Source organism: Neolamprologus multifasciatus, chromosome 1, assembly GCF_963576455.1.
Source record: "Neolamprologus multifasciatus chromosome 1, fNeoMul1.2, whole genome shotgun sequence".
Classification (NCBI taxonomy): domain Eukaryota; kingdom Metazoa; phylum Chordata; class Actinopteri; order Cichliformes; family Cichlidae; genus Neolamprologus; species Neolamprologus multifasciatus.
In genome coordinates, this window is record NC_140439.1 from 4,060,953 (window position 1) to 4,088,775 (window position 27,823).

At 42.6% G+C, this 27,823-nt stretch overlaps 2 protein-coding genes across 7 annotated transcripts in view; one reads left to right on the forward strand and one right to left on the reverse strand.

The window, feature by feature from the left end:
* LOC146525140 (SH3 and multiple ankyrin repeat domains protein 2-like) overlaps positions 1–27,293 on the forward strand; it is a 355,364-nt gene extending 328,071 nt beyond the window's left edge. For all 4 annotated transcript variants that reach the window (XM_085161570.1, XM_085161578.1, XM_085161585.1 and 1 more), the window contains one exon: positions 1–27,293. In XM_085161570.1, coding sequence (XP_085017696.1) covers positions 1–541 — 541 coding nt within the window. In that variant the 3' untranslated portion in view covers positions 542–27,293.
* The window catches only part of cttn (cortactin), an 18,971-nt gene continuing 11,549 nt past the window's right edge, over positions 20,402–27,823 (reverse strand). For all 3 annotated transcript variants that reach the window (XM_085161851.1, XM_085161832.1, XM_085161842.1), the window contains 6 exons: positions 25,182–25,237; positions 25,039–25,108; positions 24,696–24,937; positions 23,854–23,980; positions 23,348–23,416; positions 20,402–22,159 (listed from right to left, as the gene is read on the reverse strand). In XM_085161851.1, the coding sequence (XP_085017977.1) occupies positions 22,023–22,159; positions 23,348–23,416; positions 23,854–23,980; positions 24,696–24,937; positions 25,039–25,108; positions 25,182–25,237 (701 nt within the window). In that variant the 3' untranslated portion in view covers positions 20,402–22,022. The remainder of the gene's footprint in view (positions 22,160–23,347; positions 23,417–23,853; positions 23,981–24,695; positions 24,938–25,038; positions 25,109–25,181; positions 25,238–27,823) is intronic.

The following is a 27,823-nucleotide window of genomic DNA, read 5'->3' on the forward strand; positions in this document are numbered from 1 at the left end:
GCCTCCTACCGATGACTCAGGAATGCGTAACAATGCTGCCGCCGCTACCACCCTCACCTCCACCCCTCCCAGCAGTCTCCCATCCCAGACGCACCCCTGCAGCCCTCCAGACTCGGCGTCCTCCCTCACCCCCTGCTCTTCACTGCCTCCCTCTGTGTCGCCCACCCTCACGGACGTCTTCGGCCTGCCAACCCCACCTTTGGGCAGCGGCGGCGGCTACAGCCTGAGCTCCTCGTGTGGCGGCAGCGGGAGCTCGCGCTCTCCGTCTCCACTTACGCTGATGCAGGCCGTGGCAGCCTCGGGCAAGCCTTTCGCCTCCAAACCCATGGAGCTGTGGAGCAAGCACGACGTGGCGGACTGGCTGGAGAGTCTCAACCTGGGGGAGCACAGGGACGCTTTCCTGGACAATGAGATCGAGGGTGCTCATCTGCCCTCGCTGCAGAAGGAGGACCTGATAGACCTGGGCGTGACAAGAGTGGGCCACCGCATGAACATCGAGAGGGCCCTCAAGCTGCTGCAGGACAGACAAGCCCCGAGGTGACGGGCTGGCGATGTGTGGAGTCAGGGCCAAGGAGAGGGAGGTGTCACGAATCACTTTTACCAATCTCTTCATCAGACATAATCTCAAGACTTGGAACCGGGTGGAAGTTTTGTCCAAGCTGATGCTGCCTCTTGCTGTGTTTGTCTCCTCCCATCCTCCGCTGTCGGCCTCATCTCAGTGCTCCGGTGTTGTTCGCCCTCTTCCTGCTTCCCACTGTCCTGAGCATCAGGGGATCATGGGATGTTTGGGGGAAGTGCAGGGGGAGAAAGAAGAGAATAGCTGCTATGTCAAATCAAGGCGAGAGAAAGGAGGACAGTGTGTGGGACTGTAAAGAAAACAACATGTTCTGGAAACACTGGGAAAAAACACTTGTCTGGAAGTTTCTTCACACAAAGACTCGTGGTCACCTGACTGCTTTGGATACTCAAGACTTTTTCCATACACCCCGGTGTGGGTGCATGAAAACCCAGCTGAGCTGGTCGTTGCTCCTTTTCTATCTTTGCTAGAGTTTGTTCAGAGAATATTTCTTCACTAGAGTCCTACCGGAGTTATATTTCTGGGTGCATCTAAGGTTGTAGAGAACAATTTGAGATAGACTTCATTTTTGTTCTTTTTTGTTCTTTTTTGCTTTTCACCTGTTTGTGTCAAAACAACAGCATTTGCTGACATGTTTAACTAATACTAAACCATATCCACACACACACACACACTTTCTGCACAGTGCCACAAGCTGACGAATGAGATTTCACACAGTCTTTACATCCTGAGCACTCACACACGTGTAGTTACTGCGATGGCCTTCTTCCCTGACAAAGATCAAAGTGTGGGTCACCAGAGGAGGAGCTGCGCCCGAGCTGGTCCGTGAAGTCCTACGGCAGTCCGCACCTGCTCAGTGTCCACCTCGTGACTCAAGAAAAACCAAGGTGAGGATGCAAGATGGACGTGCAGATGTTGGAACAGGAAAATGTTTGTGCCAGCTTCGCTGAGAGTGCGTCCTTCTCCTCTCTCGGTTTTTCCTTTCCTACTTCTGTGTGCATGTGTGTGTGTTAATAGTTCACCCAAAATATCATTAAGGTCCATTTAACTATCTATGAATCTGCTATATAGGGCACTTATAGGGAAACTCAAAGTGTTACTTTTTGTATTTTTACCATCAAATCTTCTTCACTTACAGCAGGTCGGCACCTGCCCACAGTATGGCCCACGGTAACGTACCCGACACCCTGTGTGTAAGTGGCAGAACAGAGTGGTTATTACACTGTGTGTTTCTAGCATTCGTGCATTATTTTGGGAAATCCACTTACTCGCTTTCTTGCTGTGAAATAGAAAGATCAATATCGCTCTCTTACTGGTTGCTGAGAGCTGGAGTGAAAGGCAAAACATCCGTCCACCTGTTTTATGCAACTTTCAATGAGATCAGAAGATACGACACATCGATACACATAAATACACATTTATTCAAACAAAGGAAAACTATCGACCAAAAATCGAGCCCCAAATGATGCAAGTGGTCTAAACCTTACTGAGCTTCCACTGTGTGGGACGATGAGAAGATGGTCAAGTTTTTCACATGAGTTTGACTTTCAACTGGAACTTTGTCATTTCAAGAGACAGACTGTCTTTCACAAACTAGTACCAACTACTCAGCTTTGCTACTTTGTTAAATGCACTGAAGATAGTGCTGACAGGATTCTTACACTGGATCCAAGCTAGGAGACATCATCCTGTAGTTTGTTTATCAGAGGTGTGGACTCGAGTCATTAATTTTATGACTTTAGACTTGACTTGAAAAATGTTCTAAGACTGTGACTTGACTTGGACTTTTACACCAATGACCTGGGACTTGAATTGGACTTGATCCAGTTTACTTGAAAAGACTTGATATTTCACCCCAAATCTAAAATTTAACATACATATTATATAGAAAGTGTGCACCATTAATTCAGTTCATTCATTCATTCATTCCAACCACACTCCGTACTATGTGTGCGTGAGCTGTAGCACAGCCAATCAAATTAACCCGATTTTATTTTAAGAAGCTGCAAGGAGTTATTTTTTTCAGGTACATAAACTATGAAGTAGTCAACAAAAAAACGAAATGCAACATGCAAAACATGCAAGAAGAGAATCACAGACAGAGATGGAACAACTTCCAACTTTGTCCGACAGTTGAAGTTGCATAAAGAACGGTAGGTGGTGCTTCTCTTTTGCTACAATTTGCGTATATTTTCTAAATTCACTATTTCATCATGTGTTGAGAAAAACAGAGATTTAAAAATCACATGGTCTAATATTTACATTTAGCATATAACTGCGACATTTTTTTTTTTTTTTTAAGACTCGAAAGGACTTGAAATTCAAAGTTTCAGGCTTGTGACTTTACTCGGACTTTTACACCAGTGACTTGAGACTTGACTTGTGACTTGCAAAACAATGACTTGGTCCCACCTCTGTTGTTTATATACATTTCCCTTGTTTTTCCTGGTCCTTAGCAGGATATAACACCGGACAGCAGTAATGCACCTACAGGCTGTTTGCATCGTTAAATCACAAAAATGAGAGAAGGCCACCAGAGGCCTGTGCTGGGAAGCAGGATTTTAGGCCATCCAAGTAACCAAGGGTTAACTCTTGGTTTTCTGTAGTGCAAAGGTGGTTGACATCATACTGGGGTACATCGCTATGGTAACTTACGATGTCCACCTAAGTCATTGGCTACTGACCAATCAATTCTCCAGAAAATAGCAGGATCCCTCTGACCTCTACAGGCAGAGTAGGAGGGACTAAAGTCTTTCAGCAGTGCCTGATGTCTCTGCGCTTCCCTGATTTATCCGTCAGCAGCATCCTAAAACAGGACACCTACACTGTACTTGCTGTCCTCGTATGACATCTCTGCACAGATTAAGCCTTTGAACTGTTTTTATATTTAATCTCTCAAACCCCTTAAACAGCACTGAGTCTGCAGCTGAGAGAATAAAGACTGTCAGAAGGTTACAGATTGTAGATTCTCTGCTGGGGAAATACATTTTACACGTGCAGCTTGTTAAGCTGGACCTTCAACCACAGAATGAAGCGTAAACTTTCCCATTGTCCCCCGAATGTGCACATATAAATTTGGTGATTTCGAAAATGTGTAAAATGTTGTTATACTTGATTCTGATCTGCTGCGAGATAACAACAAGAGCACCTGTTCATTTCTCCTTTATCAGGCTGTGTGCAGTATCATTTAATGTTTAAATGAGTCCTGTTTAAAGTTTCAGATCTTTAACGTGCACCTTAAAAACAAACAGCATCAGAGAGCATTCAGGAATTATATAAATGTTGCAGCTGTGTGCGAGAAATCACCAGATTCATGATTTGTAGCACTGATGTCCCATCTTATTTGCAGCAATGTTGCATTTGCTGTTAGATTTTTATCATCATCTGATTGGTGTGGGTGACACTCACAGGGATCGTTTTGTGTGGAAGAAGACTCGTATATGACCAGTGAAATGCTCCTTTCAGATTGGTCAAATGCTGCCAACACCACTCCTTTCATATAACTGTGCTGATAAAAGCCTAAATTAGTCTTGGCAGTTGATAACCAGCTTTGAGTGACCAGTTATCCACATTGCTAACGTTGGGATGAGTGAATCCACATAATGGAGAGTTGGTTGTGTAGAAGTTGCTGTGGTACAGGGCCCAGGTGTTCTAACTCAGTACCAGATACTGGACTGCTAAATCATCTGTCTGGTAAAGTGTTTGCTTTATGAGACAGAATGCTGGAAGCATTACGCTTAATCCAAAGATTAAGTAAATGGACTGGTTCTTATAAAGCGCTTTTCTACTCATCTGAGCACTCAAAGCGCTTTACACAACTTGTGCATTCACCCATCTTTCTAAGTACTTGTGCGAACAGCTAACATTCACACATCTATACTCCGATGGATGCATCGGAGAGCAATTTGGGGTTAGTATCTTGCCCAAGGATATTTGGCATGTAGACTAGGGGAAGCCAGGAATCAAACCACCAACCTTCCAATCAGCGGATGGCCTGCTCTACCACCTGAGCTACAGCCACTCACATCAGTTGCTGGTGAATATCAGTATTTTTACTTTAAATGTCATTCCTACTTAGAGCACACACGTGTTTCTAGAGCACCAAAGGATCATTTTTTCTGTATTATAAAACAAAAAAGGTTTCATACATATCGGACAAAACATACACGGACACAACACATTAGTATCCAATAATAATCAGTTGGAATATCACGTGATTCTGTGTAGAAAAAGACACTCATTTAGAAACAATGTTTCTCTTTTACAGCTTTAGAAGGTGTAGACAGTGAAAAGTCAAACTCAGGTACACCAACTAAATTGCTCAGTTGAAGAATGCATTGACTTATAGAAGTCTGAGATAAAACTGAGATGTTCGTGCAGTTCTCTGTGCAAAGAGTGCAAAGTCGGTTAGCTTAGCATAGAGTCGAGCCACAGGTTGTGAAAAGATTTGTTGGTGAGGACTTTTATCTTGTCTTTGATGATTGAGGTGGATATTTCTCCCTGAGCTCGACTCACAGACAGAAGACTGGTACAGATTTTCTTCCTGGAAGAAAGCGGTGTGTGTATTTCCCAAAATAGTGAGCTGTTCAAGTTTCTCACTGGATGGCGTTTTGTTGCGTTTGAATCCAGTGTGAAATCCTTTACAAACATTCTTTTATTTACTTTTGAACTTCTACATGTTTGAATATACCAGAATGCTTTAAGCAAACTAACGTTTAAGAACTTCAGTTCAGTGATTGGTATTTCAAAAGCTACGATAAGTAACATATTTTTATGGAGCAAAAAAAAAAGATCATTGAAACATTTTGTATGCTGTTTTTTGCTTATGAGGAAAATAATAATAAACTGTGTGCATTTGGTTAACTTGAGTGCAAATCTGACCAGATTCAAAATGGAAAAACTGGAAGAGTCCTTCGTGGTGGCAAGCAGCAGTAAAGCTAATAGTCACCGACTCTGGCGACCCTGAAAGCAGACTCTTTGTCTTTAGGGCGTAACAGGACACTTTCTTCTAAATGTCCTTAACTGCAAGCTGGAGTCAGATATCATCGAATCACGCTGAACCATTTTCGAGCTTTGGGTTTTACATAATCATGTGTTCACATCGCCGTCTCCTACATTCTAACCACTGTGCAAGAAACGGAGAATAATCACTCGACCGAGCCAGCACGCGGTCATCAGTGTGAGCCCGGCGTGAGAGCAGACAGGGATAGAAAACTGCTGCTCGATTCGAGTCCCATAGTTTCACCGCAGCAGAGGCAGGATTCAGACCGAGGATCCAGTTTAAACCCAAGTCAGACGGTGCGTTTGCTAGCAGTGATAACGGGCTAGTCGGAGTAGAAGTGCAGTATGCGCTGCCGTGTATATAAGAGTGTTTAAATGGATTAAAATGTCTATTAGATTATATGTATAGATCTATTCAGATGTTTAGAAGAAAACAATTCTAAGAAGATAGATTTATTGTTGTCAGAGCTGACCTGATGACCTAAGCACCGGTCTCATTTGCCCCGTCATCATCCGTAACCAGCTCGCCGCCCTCCGCCCTCCACCTCCGTCAGTCACACAGCTCCGTAGATAGAAAGCGCTCTCTCTCCAAGTAGATTTTTTCAGAGCACTCTTAGATAGAGCGTTGATATGTGCTTGACAGTAAGCAGTGTCTGGAAATATATCTGGTTTTTCTTCTGCCCTTATTTGCGTTCATGTCGCACTCCACAGCTTCACGTAGGCGCTGCTTTTTGAGGTGACGAATGAAACATACACGAGTTCTGTGTTCTGTGAACATTAGCCGTACGGAGGCCGGCACGGGACAATGCTGCTACAATCCTGTTCCTGTTTGAACTTCTTTTCGAAACACGTACAGTGGCGTGCCAGGCGGGGTAGAAAAGCACAGTATTTTTAAAGATTTGTATAGAGTTCTATGAAATTTTATAGAGGTTACCTGAACAAAAACTGTTCAACACTGATGTGTGGATTGCCAAACAGAAATACCATATATACGTAGATGCGATGTGGATATTATTAAACTTATGGGTTATGTAAGAAGCAATATTTATTCTAACTGAATCTCCTTGGTTGTGTTTTCTTTTGCCATTTTAAAGTTACATATCATGATGCAATCACTTGTCAGTGTTTTATTAAGCGTTGCCTAAAATAGATGCACTCTCTACTGCAGTAGGAATCATATACTTTGGCCAATCACGTGACCCAGGCTTTGAAATCCCCGAGTCTTGGGTTTGTTGTTAAAAAACACAAAAGTTACATTTCTAAAAGTATATCTGCAGGCCATGTTGATAGGAAACTATATGAAACGTATATATATATATATATATGTGTGTATGTATACATACAGAGATCCACCAAAAAGATGTGCGGTGCCTGTTGATCCCTGTGGATCAGTGGGTCACTCGGCACTTTTATCTGTGGACATGTAGAGCTGAGTAGATGTAGTAATAATCTTTAAAGAGCATCACCGTAGCGTGGCGTTTCACCGGGCCGTGTTCACCACAGGCATGGCTCACTAACCCACTTCCACTCCCCGTCAAAACACTGCTCCCACTCTATCATTGTCCAACATTTGGGTAACTTTTTCTTATTTTTTATTTTCTTTTTGATCAATTAAGTTCTGTTTTTTTTTTTCCATGAATAGATTTTACTCATTGATTAAGTCTTCATAGAGGCTAAGATGTTTTCGGTAATTTGTGCAAAGACTTGTGTTCATGTTTTCTATGTTGCTGTAATTTTGTGCTATTAAATCATCATAGAGTCAACTAATTACTGAAATGAAAAGAGAGAGAATTTTCCTGTAACTGCACTCTTCCTTCCCCCTCCCCCCTCAATTCCTCAAAACTTCTTGTATGGCAACCAAAATTCACTGTAAGAAATAAATATAATATTGCACTACTGTATCCCTCTCAGTCCTTATAGTACAGGCCTGGTGCGTGGGTCTAAGGCTACGTTCACACTGCAGACGAAAGCGCATCAAATCCGATTTTTTTGACCCTCTGCGACCCATATCCGATCATGGTGTGACAGTGTGAACGGCACAAATCCGATATTTTCAAATCCGATCTGGGTCACTTTCGTATGTGGTGCTGAATCCGATACATATCCGATGTTTCAGAAAGCGACTGCTGTTTGATGGTCAAGTCGCATTAAATCCGTCTTTTACGTCACCGACACAAGACAGACGCCAATTATCAGCGCCGGAGAAGACATCGCGAACGCTTCCTGGCCATCCGGTGAAACTGTTGGGAAGACAACGTTGGAGAAACATGAACATTTTATTTGTACTGTATAATCTGCAGATTCTGACATTAATCTGCAACTATCCTTTGAAGCAGCGCTCCTCTAAAACAGCAATAAGGATCATTATTTTGTTATTTACATTATTATGTAAATAACAAAATAACTTAAAGCAAAAATTGCGAAACGTGAAGTCCGAAGTCTTTATATTAAGGGCCATCAGTCAAACAATACTGTTGCTCTGGGTCTAAACAGAGCGCGTTGTGTGTGACGTCTTCTTTTGCGTATGAGCGTTCACACTAGAGCGCGTTTGCTGTCACATTTTATTTGTAGTGTGAACGAGCAGACAAAAAAATCGGATTTGATCAAAAAATCGGATTTGGTCAAAAAATCGGATTTGATCAAAAAATCGGAATTGAGCATCAAGACCTGCAGTGTGAACGTGGCCTAAGTGTCTGTGTGTCAGCTAAGAAGCAGCCAGCCACACCTGAGGTAGTCGGTCTGTGGGGATGAACTAAATTCCGTCATCTGGAATAACAGGAAGCATCTTTTCTTTATTACGCAGACGCTGAATGCTCATATAACCGCGTTTTGTTGTTACGGTCTCTTTGTTTTTGGTTTGTTGGCTGAGAATCGTGCGCATCGCCAGAATAATCAGACGATTGCACCAGAGCGTTTCCTTTTTTTCATTGAATAGGGTGGTCCAGAGAAAATCAGAAAAATTGTGTAAAAATTCCTACTCAAGCACAGTAACAGCGAGTGCTTAGCAACCGTAGTATGGATGAAGACGTAGCTGGAGAGCAGTGAGGTAAACGTAGTTATGAAGAATAAGTTGGATGATGTTTCTGCACACAGATGCACAGGGACCCTCCCAGGAGATGATTTACATACTGACTCCATCAAACTGAATCCAGCTGCTCCTTTGTCACGTGTCACCACAGCAGGAAGCTCCACATGTGATGTGTCCTGTCCTTACAACATCCACCAATGGATTTGTGTCTGCAGCTGGAATCAAACCAGTGACCTTTTGCTTGCCAAGTGAACGCTTGAACCACGACATTATGGAGCCACAAAAAGAGTACAATATTAATCTTCTAAAGTATCGAGTGATTAAACTTTAAAATATATTAATCCAATTCCACGTCAAAGTTTCTAAATTCCAGTATTTAATTAGTACATTGTTCAGTTAAACAAATTATTTTACTCTGTTTCCATGAGAATAAACACAGATCAAAGATTTTTTTGGATGTGTGTCACTGGGCCGAGGCCTCCAGCTGCTGGAGGGGGGTGCTCCTGGATTCCCTGTTCCTTCATCCTCGACCCCTCCCTCCTCGTAGAGCAGCATCCAGATACACCTGGTAGGCCAACTGGGGGCATCCATTAAATGGGGTGGGCTGTTTGTTTCTCCTGTTCTCTCTCTTTCAGGTGGATTCGTTAGCCAGGCTGCAGTCGGCCTCAGCCTCTGGGTGGAGCATTCTTACCTGGCCTGCCTCGCACACCTGTGAGTCATCTGTTTCTTTCGTTTAAGACTGCTGTGTAAGTCTGTATCCTAATTCAGGGTCTGCAGCCTTAAAGTACGCAGCCTCAACGATCCTCAAGGGCCGCGTACTCAAAGACCGCTAAGGCCGGAAGTGCGAGGCTTGTGAAATGGGACGGTCTAGCCTCCGTCGCGCTGCCCAGGTTGCAACCATGATACTAACAGCTGGAAATGTTTCATACAGCTTTGTTTGACAGAAATGAAGGAGAACATCTTTTGTTCATTTGTTTGTTTGTTTCTACATGAGCTCTGATCATTCTCTGTAAGATTAAGCTCAGCTATTGAACGGCGTATATTTTAAAGTAAAGGTTTTAAAACCAAGTTAGTACAAACGTCACTAATGTCACATAACTTTGCCGACATGTGGCCAACAGTAATGTTTTAATGTTCTTCGTTATTAAACATTTGCACATAAATAAGTGACATAATATTCAGTACTTACTTAAAGTTTACTCTTCGGGCGCCCCTCATCCGCGTTTTTTTCCGGCAAAATTATCCACATCCACCGCCGCGCTATGCATTCTGGGATATGTTGGGCCACGAAGTCTACACCGCCACGTCCTTAAAATTTAGGGAATGAAGGACGCATTTGAGGGCCGCATTTCGAGCAGCCTTCGAATTGGGACAGCCTTCGTCGCGTCGCTGTGACGTAATTGGCCTTAAAATGCGGCCTTTAAGGCTGCAGACCCTGAATTGGGATACAGCCTGCGTCTGGGCGAGAGGTGGGGTACACCTTGGACAGGTCACCAGTCTGCAGGGCTAACACAGCGAGACAGACGACCTCTGTAGCTCAGGTGGTAGAACAGGTTACATGCTAACTGGAAGGCTGGTGGTTCAATCCCTGTCTGCTCAAGTCTGCATGTGAATAAACAACAAGACTTCTGTAGCAATGTGCTTCGGACAGGTGAGGTCAAACTTAATGTAACCTGTAACGGTGGTTGGACGTGTGGTGATCTGAGCTTGTTTTGCAGCCACAAGTCTTGGGCCGAATACAAAGCAAGCTTAACGTGCCCGGGGAATCTTTCCATTTACTGGCTTCACGCTAACATCAGCAGTCAGGATAAGAATCACATGATCCAACTCACCAACCCAGTGTTTCCTGATCTACGTACAAGCTTGTTCACGTGAAAGGAGAATGAAAGGAATCCAGCTGCTGCAGATAAAGTAGTGATGTGAGACTGAGAAGAGTCATTATATTCATCAAGTTAAATAAAAACTGACCGCGCTGATCTGTTCTCATCGACTAGTCCATTAATTTAATGTTTATATTTGCATTAGACTGTTTTAATTAAGTTCCATTTTATTTATGCAGCACCAAATCATAACAGCAGTCACCTCAGCTTTTATTCTTGGAAAGCTGCAGCCCCAATGTTTCATAGTCAAACAAAACCAGAGTTCAAACGCAGGCATGGTCTACCTGTACAGTACAAACAGGTGTGCTGGTTTATATGTTAATGCTTATAGAACAAGAAAACTGTTTGCAGTGAAAAGGGGAAAAAAGTCAAGTCATGTGTTGTTACCTAGGACCAGATGTTGGTATGCCCCAGTAAGAAGAGAACCACCTTTGTAGTGCAGAAAATCCAGTTTTAACCCCAAAGTTACCTGGATAAGATGAAATTGTGCTTTTAGTGCAGGCTGCAGCCAAAACCAGTGGTTGACGTGGCTGTGTCCATCATTCATTTACAGTCACAATTCAGCAGTTGTAAGCAGCAGATCAGTTAAACCTTCCTTTTCCCAAGTCTGCAGTTGATCCCTTTACGTTTGGTTCACTCCAGCAGATTCAATGTAGCACTAAAATGTTGGATGTTTTCTAGTTTGGTAGTTGCCACATTCACATTACAGCCAAGAGAACCCCAGTGCAAGAACAGGAGACACAAACTGAACCTCAGGGGTCACAAGCTAGACCCAGTGCCAGGCCCAAGCTTGGGTTTATGGGAGGCTTGTGTCAGGAATAGCATCCAATGGAAAATCGGTGTCAAATTATACATGGATCTGTGTGTTGTGGTAAAATAAGGAGAATAAGGAAGCAACCAAAAGTTCCACTGATTTATATCATGTTTTCTCTGGCTAGAGTTTCTTGGCAGCCAGCTTCCAGTTTGGATTCAGGAGACAGACACTATCTCTACTTTCAAGATTAGGCTTCAAACTTTCCTTTTTGCTAAAGCATATAGTTAGGGCTGGACCAGGTGACCCTGAATCCTCCCTTAGTTATGCTGCAATAGACGTAGGCTGCCGGGGATTCCCATGATGCATTGAGTTTTTCCTTTCCAGTCACCTTTCTCACTCACTATGTGTTAACAGACCTCTCTGCATTGAATCATATCTGTTATTAACCTCTGTCTCTCTTCCACAGCATGTCTTTATCCTGTCTTCCTTCTCTCACCCCAACCAATCACAGCAGATGGCCCCGCCCCTCCCTGAGCCTGGTTCTGCTGGAGGTTTCTTCCTGTTAAAAGGGAGTTTTTCCTTCCCACTGTCGCCAAAGTGCTTCTCATAGGGGGTCATATGATTGTTGGGTTTTTCTCTGTATCTATGAAGCGCCTTGAGGTGACTTTTGTTGTGATTTGGCGCTATATAAATAAAATTTAATTGAATTGAATTGAATTGGCACACCCACGTGCACGCATCAGACAGCTAAAATACAGCGATGGAGACTGAAACAGCTGTTGGGGTTTTCTTTGTATTATTGCAGCGTCTTTACCTTACAATAAGTGCCTTTAGGCACGGCACTATGTAAAATTGAACTGAGATTGAAAAACTAAATCCGTCTAGATCAAATGCAGGAAAGCTTGAAACAACACAGACAAGTTAGAATGGCCTAAAATAATTTATTATCAAATTAACATCATTTGATATTTATTTAGTCCTGATTTACTTCAATCAGGACTAAACATTTAGCTCTTGACACGCAGCACTTCTTTTCTCATGTGTGCGTTTTCTGTTTTGTGCCGTTTCCTTCAGCTCGGCCACCACCCTGCACATCACATATTTATTCACGGCGACCCTCTCGATGGCCTTTGAGTGGGCAGGATGGATGCGGTGGAGCTCACTGAAAGCACCGCTGGCTCTGAGGTAGGCCTTTAATTTCTTCGGGGCCATCGCATTCGGGGGGATTTTTTGGATGACGCTGTCACATTTGGAGATGCATTCTTTGAAAGCTTCGGATGGATGAAGCCGCCTGGCAGAGGTTGGGCTTTTCTTCACAGCTGAGACGGCGTCCTTCTCCATCCGTGTGTGATAGTTGTGCTCAGTGTCGTTGGTCTCCACAAGCAAACTTTCACATTCGGCACAAGCACTGACTTCTGGATCTTGAGCCACTTTCTGCACCACCCATCCAGCTACATCAGCAAGTGTCTCCTCCTCATCTCTCTCTGGGTCACCCGGTGTGTCCTAAAAAAAAATACGAGTTAGTGAAAGCTGAACTATTACAAAAATGTGTTGACCGTGACCAATTTCCATGTTCACCATTTCTCCTAACCCCAGTCAGAGAACCCACAGAGACACAGAGAGCATGCAAACTCCTCACAGAAAGGTCCCAGACTGCATTTGAACGCAGCATCTTTTTATTGTGAGGTGACCGAGCCAACTACTACAGTTAGAGTCATTTAAAGTAAACCGTCTGAAAGTCTGAAGCTACGGTTCTCTTCAAGTGTGTTTGAAGATCTCAGGGATTTATTCTCGTCGACAGTCTCAAAGCTAAAACTCTGAAATCTTAAAGCTGATCCTTAATTTTTAAAAAAAGGTTTCATATCTTTGTTTTGCCCTCACATTTTTTTTCTTATACAGACACAAGAACGTTTGAGCCTCGACTTTTTTTCAGCTGTTCAGCTCAGAGAGCGCAAACATAAATAATTAAAACATGCGCAGCTCAATTGCCTTGATTTGCTAAAAACACACTCTTCACTGTTACTGTCATCACCTTCTGACTGGCAGGCCATCCCAAAGGCTCCTCCTCTTCACTCTAGTTTAAGAAAGAAATACGGTTTCATTCACAAACAAGTAAAAACAGAAGTGAGGTTCATTCTTTTACTGAAGACATATTTAAAAGTCTCTCTCAGACACGCATTCAATTGGAACATATGTGTGGCATCTTTGGCCAGGTGCTTCGACATTTTCGGAGACGTCTGCTACCCACCAGCTCGATAGCTAGTCGGGAGCTTGAGGGTCATTGAAGCCGCCGAGAACGGCACAACTCCCGGCTCATAATTTTCAGATCACCGCGGACTTTTGCTACTCAGGTTAAACGTAATATATAAGTCACTAAAAACCTAAAAATGTTATTGTTGGGCTTTTTTCAGTGTTTTATTTGTTCGTGAGTAAATCGGTTTGGCTGAGATTAAAGTTATTAGATTAGATTAGATAAAATAAAACTTTATTAATCCCCCGGGTGGCTTCCTCCTTGGTTTTCACACAGCTGACTAAACGTCAAACAGAAAACTGATTAAACAGAAGTGTGAGACGGTCGAGAGTTTACTCCAGTGTCCTGTTATATTTTAGATAGCAAGGAGCAGACGGCTGAGTTTATTAAACTCCACCGAGACAGCGGTGACGCTAATCAGAAGGCTAGACCGTCCAATTTCACGGCCGTTTACTTCCGGCCTACCCGACCTTCTGAGGACCCGGCCCACGTAGACCGTGAAGGATGCAGCCCATGAATTTGGACACGACCCGTGTGTTTGTTTTGATTCGTGGCCTTCTCAAATGGTGCCGCGCTCCCACAATGCATTGCGGCGTTGCGTCAACTCCAAAGCTACGTTTGCTACGTGATCGCTAGCTACACAGCTATGTTAGCATAACATAAACACAGTGAAGCTGGAGGATGAACTCGCTTTTTCCACTCAATAAATGTTAACCTGAGGGTTTCTGATGGTCAGGGACAAATGCAATCACATGGCAGGATGCTGTAAACGGACCAAACTTCAGTCAGGAGAACAACTGAGATAATCCATCCACAATACGAGGTTAGTCATTAATATACTGCAACAACACAGGAATAAAGCAGCTGCAGAGAATTCAACATTAATGAATCAATGGTACAGAAGTGGAGGAAGCAAGAAGAATGAGTTGAGTAAAGTTTGACTGTTTTGTTTCACTTAATGCGCCTTATGGTCCGAAAAATACGGTACTCCTCTTCTCCTCTGTTCTGTGGACAGCTACAGGTACCTTGGTGTTCATCCGGACAATAAACTGGACTCATAATTCAGATGCTCTCTACCGAAAAGGGCAGAACAGGCTGTTTTGCTCTTTTGGAGTGAAGGACCGACTCCTGAAGACCTTCTATGACTCTGTGGTGGCCTCAGCCATCTTTTACGGTGTGGTCTGCTGGGGCGGCAGCGTCTCTGCTGGGGACAGGAAGAGACCGAAGAGGCTGGAGGGCCAGCTCTGTTCTAGGACGCTCTCTGGACCCTGTGGAGGTGGTGAGTGACAGGAGAAGCTGTCATCGCTGTTGGTCAGCATCTCCCAGCCCATGCAGGAGACTCTGACATCACTGAGCAGCTCCTTCAGTGGCTGTGGCACCCACGATGTGGGTCGGAGAGACTCCGCAGGTCTTTCCTTCCTACTGCTGTCTGACTCCACAAAAAAGACTTCGCAGCTGACCAAACACACACATCTACACAGGTGCAATAACACTAAGTAATTTTTTTTCTTCTGACAACGTAGTATTTTATTCTATTGTATATAGTGTTTTATTCTTATTATCTTATCCTAATCCAGTGTTTTTCTTCATTTTTGCTGCTGTAACTTTGCACTGTCCACTTTCTGCTGTGACACAACAAATTTCCCACAAGTGGGACTAATAAAGGCTCATCTTATCTTATCTTGTTCCCTTCAGCTACATGTCCACTGATGTGTGCTCCAATCACCATACTCTACCACTTCATCCAATGTACTCCAGAATCCCTCTGTCCCTGTTAACATCAGACGTGTGGGGCATCCTGTCCTCACCTTCAGTCACTACTGCCATACTCTTCCTATCTACACTATGATAGAACAGTTTGAATCCACCTCTAGTGCACCAGGCCTTGTTTCCCTTCCACCTCATCTCTTGCACACATAATAATATCAAACTTCGTCCTCTCCAAAATGCAGTATGTTGGATTTATCTATGCTTGGGACTGCCACTAGAAGTATACCGGATCAAGTCCCCATCAAAAGAAAACCCAGTAATCTGGTATCTCAAATCATTAGAATATCTGATGTCAAGTTTGAGTAATTTACTATTTAAACTGTAGAATTACTACAATAGAAATACTGTATTTCAGTAAATGTGACCCGCTTACTTGACAGTTGTCTGGTTGATGATCATTAGTAGGTAAGAGTGCTGGATCAAAGCATATTAATGGAAAACAGACTGGAAGAGGAACATACGGCAGGAAAAGGTGCTCGAGCACAGGGATGACCTTCAGAGGATTGTCAATGAAATTTGAGAGATCTTCCTTAGAGATTTACTAAGGAGAAAAAAACTGAACCCATGCTCAGTAATTCGGATTCAGACGTCTGGAGGAAGACCGGAGAGGTACAGGATCCAAGGTCTCTGCGGTATGTGATGGTTTGTGATGCTATGCCATCTGCTGGTGTGGGTAGTGGTTAGTCCACTTTGTTTTATCAGGTCCAAAGTCAACGCAGCCATCTACCAGAAGATTTCAGAGGACTTCATGCTCTCATCAGCTATTACACTTTATGGAGATTCCTTTTGCAGCAGGACTTAGCCTCTGTTTATGTGCTACAACTATGACCTGATGGTTTGCTGACTATGTTATTGTTGTGCTTGATTGGCCAGCCAACTTGACTGACATGAATCCCTCTGAGAATCTGTTGGTTAATGTCGAAGTGCTGGAGTTCAGATTTTCATAAGCTACAAACCAAAATCTTAAAATTAAATAAAAGCTGGAAATATTCATAAGGAATCTAGAATATGTGAAAGTTGACCTCCTGGAACTAAATCATGAAAAAAGAGAACTTCTTTAACCCTTTAAGACCTACCATAGAACCAAGTCCGCCAGAGCTTATATTATATTTTTACATGCTGTGGAGCCATTTTTGGGAGCATTTCAAGTTGCTATACATCAATACAACCATTATAGCCCAGATTTTAATAATATGTCTGCATTAAGTGCATAGTAATTACATAAATTGCAAAAAAGTGCAATAAATTGAAAATCGTTTTGGTTTCTTTAACATATATTTCTAGTTAGAGAAATTTAAGAGGCTTATCTCTCAAAACTGTAAATACAAAAAAGTTGCACAAAATAGTTTCCCACCACAGGAAATTTATTTTAAGCGTCTTCATAGTTTTATTTCTGAAATACACCAATTTTTATATACTGCAGGAAAAACGAAAATAAATATTATAATGCAAATTTGCAAAAAAGCAGCATATGCATCAAAATAAACTATTTCCAGCAGTGCAATATGAGTCCTAAGCATCCCAGAAACGACACAGAAAGTCATAAAGTCAAACATAACTTTTAAAAACACCAGTATAGGCTCACGAGGCCCTGATGGTAAAAAACTACATTTCCGCAAAAATGATGTCACTTCCGGTTTCGGGCAGGTCATGGGACATGCAAAAGTTCGCGCTGACGTCTAATCCAACGTAGGAAGTGTTATGAACAGCTGATCAGATCGGCAAAGCGTGTTTCTAGAATATTATGTTTTTGTTGCTGCAAGCGCTTTTTATGCAGTTTTTGCAAAGTTATATGTGGAAGGAAACTGTGACCGAGGACAAGCTGATGGCATAAGATGTAAGTACAACTCCTCCGGTTTCATATGCAAAAAAAATTATTGCGCTAGCTCACGTGGTTGCAGAGCTACCGGGATTTAAAAATAGTTACGCAAAACAGAGCGTGCTGCTCTGACTGGTTTTAAAGGGTTAAAGTATCCAGATTTTTTCGTTAGTACATTCAAACTTACTGGACTCGCTTCCTGACTGACCACCTGGTGCCTCCTCAGAGTGGTTGAAGACGGTAACTGAAACATTTTTTGGAGTTCAGAGTAACAGCTTGGGCTCTGTTTGTACAGCTGGGTTGCCATGTCCTTTTGTTTCTTGTCATATCTCTGGCCGTGTTTCCTCACCTTGGCCATGGCTATTTGCTTGTCAAAAAACTCCTTTGCTGCCTGTGGAAGGCAGTCGGAGGCAGCAGTCAGCTGATCGCCTTGGTCACCGCTACTGTTCTGCTGCTGTTCAAGTCTGAAAGGAAGCACATTCATATTTACTAAATGTACTATTTTTACTGCAATGACACATATAACCGAACTGCTACATACTTTCTTTTCAGTTCTCTGATTTTGCTGTTCATACGGAACTTCATCAGCCGCATTCTGGCCCTCTCTCTCTGTAGGATGCTTTTCAGATCCTTGATTTTCTAAAAGTGTATTAAAAGATATTTATAGTTTCTATGAAAACAACATGTTTCAATAGAAATGCAGGATTCTTTGATTTTGTTTGACCTCATCCTTCTCTGCCAGCAGCTTGTTAAACATTGCCACGACCTGTTCATATGGGGGTGTGTCTTGCAGAGGCACTGGAGCATGAACATCAGTAGAAGGCATCTCCAAATCTAGAAGAACACAATTTCAAATGTTACTACAGCACCAGAAAAGTTACACACAATATGTTTTTAAAAACTGTCAGAGACAAAAGAATGTAAACCATTATTTTCACTGAATGTCTGCACCTCTCTGTTCCTCCTTTATAGTGTGCAGAAGGATGGGGACGGCTTCAGGAGCCAGACGTTTTCTTCTACCCTTAAAAAACAAAGTGCAACTTTAAGAGAGTCTGCACCAACAAGTAATAAACTTCTATAACATCTGTATGTACAAATTGGTCTGTATGCTGCACCCATTACAAAAGAAAAGGGTGCTTTCAGCTAAATGAAGGCACCTGTGTGATATAAACCGTCAGGACAGCAAGTTACAAGCTAGCAGCACATGTGCTACTGCCTAATACATGCAGGTGAATAGTGGCCTTGTGAAAAAAACTCACATCTGTGAATGAAACTAAGACAGCATGCTTCACACAGAGACTTGGGCCGGCTGCCCCTCCTCCAGCCGGTTCTTCCTGTTAAAAAGGATGTTTTCTTTCCCACTGTTGCCAAGTGCTCGCTCATGCTCATTCATAGGGATTGTACGGTCTTTTCTCATAGAATATAAAGCACTGTTGTTCTGATTTAGCTTTATATAAATGGAATAAAATTGAAATGAAGTGTTGGAACTGAGTCTTTAAAACTTTATTACAAGAAATACTTGGAAGCAAAAAGAACCAATGGGCTGCTTTCTGCCTTCCTGACCCACATCTGTGAGAAACAGGGTTTACCTTTGAGTTTATGTCCTTTGGCCTGAAATGTTGTTCGCAGACCACATACCCAGCTCTGTCGGACTCTTCTCTCGTCATGTCGGGGGATAAGTCTGCCCTCATCAAATTAAGAAGCCATTTCCGCCTCCTGTAGTAATTATTCACATTGCTTCAAAAACAAATCAGATCAGCTTCACAGACTTCTTCTGCATGTTTCGCTTCACACGTGTTTAAGAAACAGCTGTTCGCGCATTACTTATGCCACATTACTGCCTGACGTCATTACGTAAAACCAGAAGTGATTTAAACTTATAAAACCAAAGTATTGCTATGTGACAGTTACCTTGGTAACGCCTCGAGGCACCTTTGCTAAAGAAAAATGAATTTGGATGTCTCTTTTTTAAAGGTCAGTAACCACGTAAAGCGCTTTTATAACCCTTGACTGGTGACTGTGCGTGGAATTTTTCGCCCTCCGTGAACATTATAAACGAAAGCTAAATCAAAATGCTACGTAAGTACCTGCAGACGTTACCAAGATGGCTGCCGAGTGAGGTTGCTTTAAGGATGAATCACCTAACGGGACTGATGTGTTTAAATACCACAGAGTAAGAAACCTTGCGTATCTCCGCTTATGTAAGTCTTTAATGACTGGTCTGTTGACGAAAACACGTCATTAAAAACAATGAACATGATTTCGTGACTAAGTTACCTTGTACTGTCCTTTGGGAATGCGAAAAACGAAAGCCCACAGCCCACTCGATTATTACAGCCGCAGAAAGCACACAAACGTGGCATGCTAACTTGTTATTGTATCCAAGTTATACTAATGCTCATACAACAATTACATTTGATTTTGCAAAAACTGAAGTCCACCAAGCAGCCATCTTGGTAACGCATCCGGGCAGTTACAGCGCCTTCACGGCGTGTCGGAAAAATAAGATTCCTGCTGTTCCAAGTAGACTGCTGCTTTATAACACATTCACCTGTTCAGCATGGTGCAAGAGTCTGACTGACCCTTCATTTCTTTAGAAATAGGTGCAGTGGTTTACTAAAACGTGCAAGTATAGCAAACATAAATGCAAAATATAATGTATAATCCTAATAAGGCATAAAATGATAGTATTTAATTATATGGAGTCCGCTGGTGACTTAAGAATTTCTTGGTGCAAAATATTCTGTATGCTTTGAATACAAATTCAATGTGAATTGTGTTCTCAAGATAGCTTAACCTATTCAACTGTGAAATGTTCAATATCTTTTTAATGCATGTGTCTCAGATCCCAAAGAAGGACCAGTGAAATTCAGGCTTTTAAGTCTTTGTGATAATCTGAAACACTGGTGCACGGTCGTTTCAGTGTGCAAAGAAATAAATTATGTGATAAATGAAACTAAAATCTATCTAGTCCAAACTTTGAAACATAAAAATGTAAGCAAATTGGAGATGAACGAACTCTGCACACATTTAACAAAATTATTTTCCAAGTTGTAAATGGAGTCCCATCTGGAAACTTAAGTTTTAATACAACCAACATTTTCCAAGAGTGTCACAAGATCAAAATAATATGTATGATACTGTAAATGATGTAACCTGTCCTTCACAGCAGTACTGGATGCATTTGCCCAAAATTGTCTACAGATATCATGACATCACTGCAATTTGTTAAACCCCTGATAATTTTTAAATGAATGTGTGACATTCACTTAAAAATTAACACTAACTAAAAGCCTGAGGGCAAAAAAACAAAACCATAAACAAGCTTATTTAGTTTATTTATTGAAACTAAAAAATAAAAAGAACAAGCAGGTAATAATGTGACTCAAGCAAACAGAGGTACAGATACAGATAATACATTTAAAAAGGTCACTTTTAATTTTAATTATAAAACCCAGAAGATGAATAAACGAAGAAAGTCTCACACGCACGCACACACCTGTGGAAGCTACACTACTGCACTCCACAGACGAGCAGTTTGTCCAGCCTGCTGCCTGTTGGGAATTATTCATGTTTGGAGAACAGACTGAAGCCCTGTCCCTCAACATCAGCTGGATACATTTCCACAGGTCATCGTCGCTGCCGACAACGAGAGGTCGCACGCACCGCTGGGTCATAGCGAAGGATGTGAGTTAGGCTCCAGAGCAGTCATCACAAAGCTTCACGTGTATATCAACATGACGCACAAAAACCTCCAAGCATTCCCAGCGACAAGAAAAGAAACCCTATAAAAGTCCTGTCCACCTCCACAGACGAACACAGTGACGGAACAAAAACCCTGCTTTTATATCTACGACTTCTTTCAAGCATTATAAAGTATGAGCTCTATGTACATGATTCAAAGCATGAAGTCTATGATTCAGCACTGCAGAATAAAATTCAAATAACACTGTGTCTTTATCTGGTGATTCACCGGAGTAGCACAAATGAAGCTCTGGTGTTGTTGGCCCTGTGATTCTGAGGACAGACACAAAAAGACTTATTCGTACTACACGAAGCTCTAAACCATCCTCAGATCTCATCAGCGTGCACAGTTACAGTTGGAAGGGAGGTTTGGACTCCTGTGCAACACCGCAAACTACAAACACTAACCAAGAAGCAAATGGGATCATTGGGTCATTGGACTGGACAGAATATAACCATTAATATACATGATAATCCAAAGAGGAAGGGAGATTTGTTTCACTTCAAACTTCTCCTGCTTAAATTAAGGTTGAGCTACTACACAGCGAGCACCCTGAGCTCTGTGCACATCGTTTCAGATGTTTTAAGCTCAATTTAGCCATTTCTCTGCTCTTTGGTGAGACTGAGGGTACTCTTCATGATGCAATCACTGCATTTCCTCACACCAACTCCTCCAGCTGCTTTTAAGGCTGCTTTTAAGGCTGGAAGATGTTGATGGAGGGGGAACCATCTGCAGGCCAATAATTATTCACTGACATACGGAGAAGCAACAATGCCTGATCAACACCTTGTGAAGCTGAACATGAATAAAAATATTTAAAGCTGCAAAATGCAAGCTGGCACTGCATGACCGGTGTTAAAAAGTGAAATCAGCTCAGTCTCCAAATAAACTATTGGTTGCATTTTGTAGCTTTAACTCCTGCTAAACAGAGAGCAAAGCTTTGTGCCGCGTTAAGCCGAGTATTCAGTCAGATAACCGGTTCTGCATTTTGTCTCCGATTTAAAAATAACTGAATAGATAGGAGGGAAGGAGAAGGAGCTCAGACATCTAGCATTGTGTTGGAACACTAAGATGAGGCGAAGAGAGGAAGGGAAAAGTAAAAAAGAGAAAAAAGACCCAGGTGTGAGAAGGACAGTATCTGAAAACGTCTCCCTCCCCTTTTTTGCAAAAGCATGGGGAGACGGGTCGTCATGGTCATCACTGCCGAACCTCCACATAGTTGGCTGGGAAAAGGCCGTAAGCACCTCTGCACACGCCTCGCCACCAGCCCTCGTCGATCATCTCAATGTTGGTGATGATGTCGTCGGGGTCGAACGAAATTTCGTCGTCGCCCGCTGAAATGGGAAGACATTCATGAGGAAGGAGCTCTAAATGTCTCAAGAGCTTACGCCAACTGTTGATATGATAATGGTCAAAAACAAAAAACTGATTCTCCAAATAATTTCATCCAGGATCTAAAGTGCACTTTGATTCTTCTATAAAGGACATACACATATATACTAGGGGTACAACGATACACAAAATTCACGGTTCGGTTCCATACTTTGGTGTCACGGTTCGATATTTTTTCGATACAAAAAAAATGTTCATGCCTTTTTAATTAGTCATTTATTAAAATTATAAATATATATTTTAACTCAAAAGTGCAGTTTTTTAATTTAATGTTGCTGAAACAACAAAGTAATAAAATAAATCTGATGGAGAAATCCCTCATCTTTGGAAAAGAGAGTTTATTACAGAGAAATGTCTCTTTCCAAAATAAAAGCTCTACTATACGCTTCTTCTGGGCTATATTCTCAGCAGCATATTAAACATATCAGGTCCCCATAAGGAGAATCGTGTGCTAACGGCTGTCTAAATGACTCGGGTAAAGTTTGTAGCATGCGTGCTTGTTGTTTTTCTCTGCTTCCACTTGTCTTTGCACTAGGATGATGTCGGAGTAAATGTGCAGTCATATTTGTTGTGTTCCCACTAGTGCTGTCAGCGCTAATCTCGTTGAAATGACGTTAAAGCCACAAGACGACAAATCTCTGTTCGGTACCAGCCCCACGCACGGACGGCCAACACATTAACGAGCTAACTGCGCTAACGCACTAGTTCCCACCAATGTAATTGAGCATTGCTGGCACATCCGACATACTGTTTTACTTTAGTCCATGACGCGCTTACCTTCAGGGTCATACGTCACATGAAGACCAAAATAGTTCCAAACGCCAGATCTGAATGAGGGTGGGGGAGGTTCAATTTGCCATGTTGCAACGAGCTTAGCTTCTGTCTCGCTAGCTTGCGCTGTACTCAGTGAATCTGTGTTCGACTACTCCGCCTAGGCTGCACTGTCGAGCGCAGATCCACTGAGCGCTCAACACAGACAGCATCGTCAGAAGGAAAGTTGATAAAATAAAATTAAAAATGTTGTATTGTTCGATACATATGCGTACCGAACTGAAAGCACTGTATCGAACGGTTCAATATCAATACGAGTATCGCTGCACCCCTAATATATACATAAACTCCAGTCCTACCTGCTTGATAGTCATATAGGGCCACAGCCGTCACCCCGAGGTCTTCCCCGTAGTCGTACTGCTGCGTGTCTGCAATTGAACAGTAGTTTAAATAAAAGCTTACAGAGCAATCAGGTTTGTTCTACACTACAAGGAACTCTAACCTACAGATTATAGCACCGTCATGTCTTTGTTAAATGTTGTTTTCTCAACTAATTCCTTATTCACACAAATGTTTCTGTTTAATACTGTTTTAAAACAAAGTGTCATTTTCTACCTTTAGTCAATAAAATAAAATAAAAAAACAATTATATAGCAAACAGCAGTTTGTCAGATGAAATGTAAGTAAAAGAATCATGAGTGTAACAGGTTTTAGTCCCTTCTTGGCTCCTGTGTCCAAAGTAGAAAGCGACACTGCATTAATGCTGTCCTGTAATGCAGTGTAAGCATTCCTGTGTGAACGCCAGAGGGGAAAAGCCACCAATAACACAATAATAATAATTAAAATAAAAAATAAAGCGCTTCACCTTCTGCTGCAGACTCCTTGGGGGTCTGGTACAGATCATCGTGCGGTGTGTAGTGGCTCTGTGGCTCTGCCTCATACAGCTGCCCTCCATTCTCAGCGGTGTCGTAGGCCTCATCCTCCTCCGTGTTCTAACAGTAAACACAGCATGTTAAAGACTGCAGCACTCATGTTAGAGAGAGCGCTGATTTGGAGAGCTAGGAAACTTCTTATACTATCGCCAAACTATCCTGTAATAGTATTAGTAAGGTTTACCAGACACAGTAGCGTCTGAAACAACTCCCAACAAGTTACAGTTTCTCCTGATCAAATTAGGTTTTTATACGTTAAAAAAACAAGACAACAATGTTTTAAAGTTTGGTGTCATGTATACTACATGCATGCATCCAAGCTTTTCCTGGATAATAACAATAATAATCCACTGTTGGTCTAAAACACAGCGGTGCCACAAAGAGTGATGCAAAAGTGTCTGTGTGTTGATGGGCGATCGTGGCTCAAGAGTTGGGAGTTCGCCTTGTAATCGGAAGGTTGCCGGTTCGAGCCCCGGCTTGGACAGTCTCGGTCGTTGTGTCCTCGGTGGCTGTGGCTACAACGTAGCTGCCATCACCAGTCTGTGTGTGTGAATGGGTGGATGACTGGATGCTTTGGGGTCCTTAGGGACGAGTAAAGCGCTATACAAATACAGGCCATTTATGTGCCGAGTTCTCTTCCTGGGAAACAGTCTTTGTATAAAAACTTTGCAATCGAAATCAAGTCCTGTAAAAACATTCTTTGCGTCTCTACATGGGCAGCGTCACAGTGAGCTTTAGGCCTAAAGCTAAGCATTCAAAAATCACTACGACTCACCCTGTCGCTTCTAACTGGTTGAACCGCTGGAGTGGGGCTTGGGGTCGGACTGGGACTTGCAGGAGGGACAGGAGACGGGGCTTTGGGAGTCTCTTCAATTTGGCGGCGTGCTGCCTCCTGCTCTTGCTGCTCCTTGGCCTGACGACGCAGCCGCTCCTCCTCAGCCCTCTTTCTGTCCTCCTCCTCATTCTGCTTGGCGATGTTCTCAAAGCGGGCCTTGATGCTTCCTGTGCTGCTGGCACCTGATGAGAACGATTGAGAACGGGGAGGAAACAAAGTGACGTCGACTACCTAGTTTCCTCAAGTTGTGACTAACAGACGGCTGATGATGAACGATGCTCACCGGCCTCCACAGGTTTGGTTTTCTGGTAAGCTGGAGTCAGCTTCTCCACATCCTCGAATGTGCTCGCGCTCTGTTCAATGCCAGACGTAACATGTAAGACGAGGCCCTCTACAGAAAGGTTCACACAAACACGGAGTCCTTACCTTATCCATGCGATCATTCTGGACACCAAACTTCCCTCCAAAGCCTTTAGAATAATCTGGCAACAAAGAGGAGAAAAAGTGGATGTTACTTTGTGTCTAAGGACTCAACCACAATGTGCATCACCAGAGCCTGTGCTCCAGAGGAGAGCTGAAACGCTCTCTCTGGTCCGAGTTCAGCTGAAGCACACTGTAGGTTGACTGGACCGACTGAAGATGTGCAAGAATGAAAGAAGCAGGAGGAAAAGGAAACGGGCTGACAGGAGAATGCTGACACAAGGAAACATTTGTTCATGCGGCCAACTCAGCTTAATCTCTGCAATGAAGAAGAGCCGTGTCCGTGCAACAATAGCAGGAAGCCTTCATTTTAAAGAATAAATCAAAAATATGCAGTGTGGTCATACAGAATCATGCACAAAATATATGCATAAGCAAAACAAACAGCATCACGGCAGTGCCACAAACAGCCAGGGGTGGTGAACAGGGAAGGCCGAGGCGATATGATAGCTGCTTTCAAGTTATTCACGGGAACTGGCCCCTAATTGGCCCTTTGGACATTTTGTTTGCTGCGTTTATGGTTTCACTGCCTTTCACGTGGAATTTGATGATATGATTGACAGAAGCAGTCTGCTGTTTGTCCCCCCGACAGACATCCTCGTAGGGTCGTTCCTGCAGCTGGATAAAAGATCCAGGCTGCAAACCACACAGTAGGGCAGGGCCATATCATACAGTCCACGGTAATACCGGTTTAATGTTGGGCAACGATAAGAAAATGAGATATCGCAATAGAATATGGGTGTCAAACTCCAGGCCTCGAGGGCCAGTGCCCTGCAGGTTTTAGATCTCACCCTGGGTCAACACACCTGAATCAAATGATAAGTTCATTACCAGGCCTCTGGAGAACTTCAAGACATGTTGAGGACGTCATTTAGCCATTTGAATCAGCTGTGTTGGATCAAGGACACATCTAAAACCTGCAGGACACCAGCCCTTGAGGCCTGGAGTTTGACACCTGTGCAATAGAATATGGGTAAAACACGCATGCGCAGTGCCTTTGTTTTCATACGCACATGGCGGCAAAAGCATTTCGGCGACGGAGAATGAGGGCGAAAGCAGATCGTTAAATGAAACGATGAACCAGAACTGGTTTGTAAAAATGCTGCAGCTTCAGTGGTGTGGAACTGGTTTAGCTTTCGTCCGTCAGATACACAAAGCACTATTTTTGGTAGCGCATGCTAGCGGGCCGTCGTTATTACCGTGTGTTTTGGAAAATACGGCACACTTAAAATCAATCACCCTTTGATTTTTCTGAAAGTCGACAGAGCCCCTTATAATCCCGTGTGCCTTATGTATGAACTCTGGTTGTGTTTACTGACCTCGAAACGATTTTATGTACACGGCGCTCAAACATCTGTCAAATGTTTTAGTGCGACTTTGCTAAGCTACGATTGTCGGAGCATTACGGCTATCGTAGGCGGAGCCTCGCGGAGTGATACGTACTGTGCTTCAACATAATATTACCATATTGTGTGTGTATAACCTCTTTTTAAGTGTTGTGGATATTATACATGGTTATGCTGAGGATATGTCGGCCAGTTTCCACTGGAAATGCCTTTTGGTTAAACTGTCAGCAAAGAATTTGCATTTGCACTGTTAATTTTTATATAACTTTAATGCAGATAAACAGCTGCTTGTTTAAGTCAAAATACATTGATGGGTTTTTTGCACTAATAAAGTTGTGGAGTCGTAAAGTATTTTGTCTCATGTCAGTTATATCGTCAGTTGTATCGTTTTCAAATGTATATTGTGATAAATATTTTTGGTCATATTGCTCGACCACACAGCCTACTGGGAAACTACCGTCTGTATCCATAATGCTGAATTATTAATGTGTCACACTGGGTTATAGATATACTTACTGCATAAATTGAATTTATAAATGCCAAAAATAAGCGCACTACATTTTCTGTATAAACCAGCATCTATGACAGCGTATCGTCCATGTAGTGACTGATATCACTTCATCCAAAGTGAAGGCAGTTTGCAGCTGGTAGCAGAAGCTCAAACACAAACTGTCATTCAAGTGCTTTCCTGTTATGTAAAAATAAAATAATAGGCTGGGGGGCACCTGAGCAGTGCAGACTTGATGGAAAGGATTCATATTGTGAACTCTTTGGCCGTCTAATGGAGAGCATCCAGGCAGGCGACCAGCAGCACCACTAAGACCTGAGGCCTGTACTACAAAGTTCAACATACTCAGTATATGCATATATTATCAGGCTACATCCACCCCAACATCAGCGATGAGGCTTAGCCGCCACATGGAGGCGGTTATCAACTTGAGTCAAGCAGTTTGAGACTCACTGTTTTCTAATGCCTCACTACAAAGAGCATTCACACACTAAAAAGGTCTGAAGACACTGGAGGATTGGATATGAATTTACAGTTGTGTTTTCTGCTCAACTCACAGACTTTGTTGTTAAATTGTTGGTATGCTTTCTAATGCAAGACTAGTTGGTGCTAAGACAAAAAAAACAACAACTTTATTAGCCACACCTGTTCATATCGAATCAGCCAATCACACACTAAATGCTTTAAGGCATGTAGACAAGCTAAAGTCCTAACAGAGCATCGCAATGGGGAAG